The 6,582-nt window shown below is 47.9% G+C and overlaps 1 protein-coding gene across 1 annotated transcript in view; it reads right to left on the bottom strand.

Moving 5' to 3' along the window:
• The window catches only part of sostdc1a (sclerostin domain containing 1a), a 2,888-nt gene extending 1,592 nt beyond the window's left edge, over positions 1-1,296 (bottom strand). The window contains exon 1 of the mRNA XM_080005226.1: positions 984-1,296. Coding sequence (XP_079861352.1) covers positions 984-1,188 — 205 coding nt within the window. The 5' untranslated portion in view covers positions 1,189-1,296. The remainder of the gene's footprint in view (positions 1-983) is intronic.
• Positions 1,297-6,582: the final 5,286 nt, after the last annotated feature.

The following is a 6,582-nucleotide window of genomic DNA, read 5'->3' as shown; positions in this document are numbered from 1 at the left end:
GCAACATGAATGAGATATGGTCTTCCTGACCTCAGGAATCCATTATTGAGGTTCCCTGAAGCAATTCATGGATTAGATAGTAGAGCGGCACGAGTGAAAAGAAGCCGCTTTGAGGGTTTCCAACCGTACAACCCCCGCCATCCAGCCGCACTGACACATGATCAGACCTAAAAAAAATATGTAAAAAAACCAACACCTTTTTTCATTTTTCCGGCCTCGTGTGGACGCATGCCAGGGAGGTGTGACTTACATGCGGCGGATCAAGCATTTTTACCTCACTAGAGATGGACCTGTCATGGGCTCTGGTCTCTACATGCAATCAATCAGCAAAATGCATGATGTCATAGCTAGACAGTGGGTCTATCTTGATAGTGGCAAGCTTTATGTAATTTTAAATAACACGTGCATTACAGCATGTACATAGGGTAAATTAAGATAAAATAAATAAGATATAGCACTTTATTAATTCCCAGGGAGAAATGCAAGTGTTGCATGTAATGCATTGTAAAAACATGCTTTATCATAGCTGACTATCATTAGAGTATCTGGTTATTTTCGTTTATTTCCCATAAAGTCAACTTTTATTACATAGTCCACCTCGACAAAGCCACAAAAATGTTTGTGTCCGTTTTATTATTTTCGCAGAATGTCACTTCAAATGTTTTTACACTGGAAGATACGGATTGGATGGACTTCAAATGGACTTGGATTTGTTAAACCTATATATTTTCGGTGCTCAACTAAAAACCAAGACCACTTCAACATAATTGTCACTCATCATGAGAAAGTCATATTATATATATATATATATATATATATATATATATATATATATATTTATTTATTTATTTTTAAATGTTATTTATTTATTTTTTTTAATCCACCCAACGTAATTCCAGTTCAATATTACAGTGACTTCCCAACACATTATACGTTTTTAACACATTATACGCAACACATTAGAAGTGGGACAAAGCACTGACCGGCTCCGTTGTCCCCCGCGCTCCTCCCGCCGCTCCTGGCTCTGTTGAGCGACACGTTGCGCCCGGGAGCGTCCGGGACGGGGGCGCTCACCTGGGCGCGCAGCAGCTCCGTGGCGTCGTTCTTCAGGGCCTGGCAACTCCCCGGGAACACGCAAAGCAACAGGAGCAAGACGTTGCGCGTCGTCCCGCAACAGCTCGGGTGCATGGCTGTGGTGTCTGGGCGGACGCGGAGCGGTGCGGTTGCGGTGCGGGTGCGCTGCTGTGCGGGTGCGCTGCGGTGCGCTGCGGGGTTTTTGGGTGAAGTGCCGCTCGGATAGAGGAGTTTCTCTTTATATATAAATACATATGAGCCAGCCAGCCTCCCGGTCTGGCTTCTGCTCAGGTGCGTCTGGTTGGACCGTGTCACGGAGCTGGATGGATGGAGAGCCCGCCCACCTCCTCCTCCTCCTCCTCCTCCTCCTCCTCCGGGCTGGGGACCTGGATCCTGATGATGATGATGATGAGGATGATGATGCTGTGGTGGTGATGATGATGGCTGGTGATGCTGATGATGATGATGATGATGGTGATGATGGCCTCCTGGGGCTGATGGCTCTGTCCCAGATGATGATGACTCGTGGGCCTGCGTGAGTGGGGAACTGGTCCTCACTTTTGTTATGATAACGATGGGGTAAGAAAAAAAATAAGAAGCCTGAATTAAATTAGATCAGCCATAAATTGTGCTTGCTCACTCAATGGCATCATTTCCATTTCAAATAAGCCTTTGACATAAACATCTGCAACTCAAAAGAGGCAGGAAATTCGAGGAGGAATCTGTGACTGAATCGCATATGTTTACAATTTGGCGCAAAATGGCTTATATTGGTTATAGGAATGATCTGAAAAGGCCTTTGCAGATACAATAAACAAAAAAACTGCCAAACAAACAATATGGAATGCGAGCAAAACACAGATTCAAATGAGTAAAACGTGCTCCCTACTTGTTTTTCTTTGGAATTATCTTGCAATTGGGCTTTTTTTCTGAACTCAAAAGAAACATTTCAGTGTAAAAGTCCTGAGGAGCAGAGTTCTTCTTCTGATGCTGAATCTCAAGCGTGCATCACATGTTAATAACTCCTCGTCAGAGATGGATTGATGGTATAGAAAGAACAGTGCAATAAAGTAGTGGGTTTAAAATGTTCCCCAGTTCACCAAAACCACCCTGCTCCTTGAAGTTCCTATGGAGACGTATGTTACCAATCATTTTAGGTCTCAGTTTGAGGTCCGGGGGCCCCCCGGGGTCCTTCAGGAAGTTTCAGGGGGTCCCAAGCAAACACATTAATAGTTTATCTTCACCATTAATTCATATAATAGACTGAAGCAGCGTTGCAGAATGTGCAATAATAACTGTTTGTGTCAGAGTTTCTCTGTTTCATTGTTGATATGGAAAAGGTTGAATCACTGCTCTGGATGTTGCCTCTGGATCCTGCCTCTGGGTTTTGCCTCTGGATGTTGCTCTGGATGTTGCTCTGGATGTTGCTCTGGATGTTGCCTCTGGATGTTGCCTCTGGAAGTTCCCTCTGGATTTTGCTCTGGATGTTGCCTCTGGATGTTGCCGCTGGATGTTGCCACTGGATGTTGCTCTGGATGTTGCCTCTGGGTTTTGCCTCTGGATGTTGCCTCTGGATGTTGCCACTGGATGTTGCTCTGGATGTTGCTCTGGATGTTGCCTCTGGATGTTGCCTCTGGAAGTTCCCTCTGGATTTTGCTCTGGATGTTGCCGCTGGATGTTGCCACTGGATGTTGCTCTGGATGTTGCCTCTGGGTTTTGCCTCTGGATGTTGCCTCTGGATGTTGCCACTGGATGTTGCTCTGGATGTTGCCTCTGGATGTTGCCTCTGGATGTTGCCACTGGATGTTGCTCTGGATGTAGCTCTGGATGTTGCCTCTGGATGTTGCCACTGGATGTTGCTCTGGATGTTGCTCTGGATGTGGCCACTGGATGTTGCTCAGTTGTCTTGGTGGAACTGGGTCATTTTTTAGACTTTGGTGACTCCTACAGTTGTTGAGTTGCACAACCTCTCCTCTCCTTTCCTCTCCTTTCCTTTCCTTTCCTTTCCTTTCCTCTCCTCTCCTCTCCTTTCCTTTCCTTTCCTTCCCTTTCCTCTCCTCTCCTTTCCTTTCCTTTCCTTTCCTCTCCTCTCCTTTCCTTCCCTTTCCTCTCCTCTCCTCTCCTTTCCTTTTCTCTCCTCTCCTCTCCTCTCCTTTTCTCTCCTCCCCTCTCCTTTCCTTTCCTTTCCTTTTCTTCCCTTTCCTCTCCTCTCCTCTCCTTTCCTTTTCTCTCCTCTCCTCTCTTCTCCTCTCCTTTTCTCTCCTCTCCTCTCCTTTCCTTTCCTTCCCTTTCCTCTCCTCTCCTCTCCTTTCCTTTTCTCTCCTCTCCTCTCCTCTATCATGTATCAAGCGTCGATAAAAAAAAACCAATCAAGTCACTTTTAATCCACGTACAAAATGACTTCATAATAAATAAAGGTGTTCGTTAGTTTATTGGTGAACGTTGCAACGGGAAGCGGACACGCGTGCATACGCGCTGGGCTCACGGCCGGAGACGCCCGCTGTGAACGGGAGACGCTCGTGGATCTTTTCCTCCGCCGCTGTTCGTCGCGTCGGGACCCGTCGCCTCAGCCACTCGCCCCGCTCGAGCGCGAAAGCCCGTCCGCTCCGTGGGTCGTTTCCCGGTACTCGATCCGCGTCGGCTCCCGGCCGCGATCGCCGGAGCGGAGCCTCCGGGCGCCCCCGCGCGCCGAACGGGGAGTTTGTGACGATTTTTTTTTTTTTTTTTTTTTTTTGGAGGGGTGACGTCAGAGCCGGTCTCGTCTTCCTGACGTGAAAGGAGGCGTGAAGCGTGCGCGCTAATTGTCGCTCGTGAGAATGAAAGCCGAGACGCGGATCGGAGCCCGGCGACCTGGCCCGAGTGCTCGTAGGCCCGTATACGGGCGCGACGGCTTTGGACGGTTTTCGGGGTGTGAGTTTGAGCTCTAAAAACGGGTCAAAGGGCACGTTTTAGCTCAACGGTTTTACGAGACGTTTCGTTTGGATTCGGCTCACATTCGAATGAAGGTCGGTTACACGGTGCGCGGACATTACTCTGCATATATGTATGAACGTATGCGTCGGTATGAATGTTGAATCTTGACATGCATTGAGCCACTTCATACATGTATTTATAAGGCACTTCGCGTCGGATTTCATACACGTCAACATAACCCAATTCAACGTTCTAGTCATTTTGCAGTACAGAAAAAAACAAAAACCTTTTGTCTTACTTTACAAATATTAGGAGGAGTTTTTTTTTCAACAACTTAGATACAAACTATACAGTACTACGTCAGAAAGCATGTATATATTATATACATATATATGTGCATGTGGCAAACGTGCATAATATGTCTTTACGTGTGTGTGTGTGTGTGTGTGTGTGTGTCTTCGTTGAAGTTTGATCCATGCAACAGGAACCTCCGGTGCCGACCGCAAATCTTAAAAGAAACGCGTGAGAAAGGGAACGAGGCTGCCACGAAACCAACCCCGCTTCCTCGCGCACCCAAATGCCCACGCGGTCCCGGTAACTCACACGTAAAAAAGACTCCATTACAATCAGAGACGGGATTTGTATTAAAAAATAAATAAATAAATAAATAAAAATAAGCGGAACAACAGAGTTTATTACTTGGAGGATTGATTTCAGAGATAAAGGATTGCAAAGAGCCCCCTCGGCGGGGGTCGTCTTCGACCCGACGGGCACGGAACCCGCGGGTGATGGCCGACGCCGGCCCGGCGTTACTGTTCATTCTCTTTGCGTTGTGTTCGTGAAGGGATGCCCCCCCCCCCCCCCAAAAAAAAAAACAACAACAAACGAGGGGAACCCCGGGGCCTATTCATCCCACTTCCGCGCCGCGGGAAACGGCAACACGATCAACGCTTTTCCACGGGACCGCTCCGGCATCGACACCTTCCCGGGGGCCCTTTGACCGTGAGCGTCGGCAGCGGTGGGCTTCGCCGAGCCCCCCCGCCCCACTGACGGGAAACCAAAGGTGCGCCGGGTTAATAGCACGCTGACAGGCAGCATGGCGGCGGGGACACGCTCAGGAAGCGCCCACATGCCGCGGCGGGGAAGTGAGTGGGTGGGGGATACGGGAGGGGTCGCGAAGGGGGCGACGAAAGGAATGCACGGCACCTGGAGCGACGCCGGGGGAGGAAAGGTCGGAGCCGGGCGGCGTTCGGAGGAGAAGCCCGAAGGAAGACTTCATGCGGGCCCGCGGGTGGGGGTGGGGGTGGGGGGTGCCGAGACGCCCCGGGGTCTCGGCGTCGTCACGCCCCCGTGTCCGGGATGATAAAAGTTATGACTGCGACGTCATTACTCTGCACGTGCTGTGCGAGCACGTGTTCAGCGACGTGGCTGCGCGGGGGGGACCGCGACAAGCTGTTCGAACCGAGACTCGGATCGGCGGCTGGTGTTGATGGGCGGCTGGTGTTGATCGGCGGCTGGTGTTGATGGGCGGCTGGTGTTGATGGGCGGCTGGTGTTGATGGGCGGCTGGTGTTGATGGGCGGTGGAGATACGTGCGACAGCAGTTGCTGCGCTCGCTCGGTTCGCCAAGTCACACTTTGCCGGTAAACGACCACGGCCGAATGCTGCCCCCCGGTGGACCTCAAGCGCCCCTGCAGATTACACACCGGTGTAAAATACCAGCGTTTTAAGGGCAGTTCTATCCGGCTGTATGAGAATAATATATATATATATATGTCGAGAAGAAAGGTAATTCAGTTTAAAAAAAAAAATTTTTTTAAAAATCGAAGTTTAAAGACCGAAGCGGATCTTCGGAAGTCCAGTGATTCCTGGCAAACGAGTGTCTTTCTTCTTGAGTTTCCTCAAGGAAAACGTAAAACGATGAATTATAATAGTTATTTGCACTCAAGCCTTTCTTCTGGAGTCTTTTCGGTTTCCCATTGCCAGATTATTCATTATTCCACCAGGATGAAGCAGAACTACACATACTGACAATGTAACCGCAAGAAAAGGAAAGTGGTGAAAGATGCTGTTCGCCACACACAATTAGTATGTATGTTTTCAATGACATTTTTCATATCAATAGAAAGGTTTGGTCATAAATAGCATTTATAGTGTATGATATTCTAACCTCTGACCTTGCCAACTTCAACAAATCCCATTTCACGTAGAGAATTGTGTTGTTGTTGTTATTGTTATTAACCGGTCAATGTCTATCTAGATTTGATGTGATTTTATTTACAATTGTGTGTTACACAATATATGCAAGTAACTGGATAGCCTATTTTAGATACCCTAGTGTGTGATATAAATCTATCTGCATTGAGTTATCAAATACCTTTTTTGGGGGTAAAAACATGATCACTACACCCAAAATACGTGTATTTACGTCTATTTTTATCCAAGTCAGTGAAATAATTTCCAGCGAGTACTCCACCAAGTCTTGAAGTCCTTGTCTCTTAATTGCTTGGAGGTATTTGATAATAATCAACTACTGCTGATAAGGTAGTTATCAAGTTATCACTTTATTTCACAAGATGTAACTGGAAACCACAGA

The sequence above is a fragment of the Zeus faber genome (genome assembly GCF_960531495.2).
Source record: "Zeus faber genome assembly, chromosome: 8".
NCBI classification, from domain to species: Eukaryota; Metazoa; Chordata; class Actinopteri; order Zeiformes; family Zeidae; genus Zeus; species Zeus faber.
The sequence above is the reverse complement of the archived record's forward strand: the minus strand, read 5'-3'. Positions and strand labels throughout refer to the sequence as shown.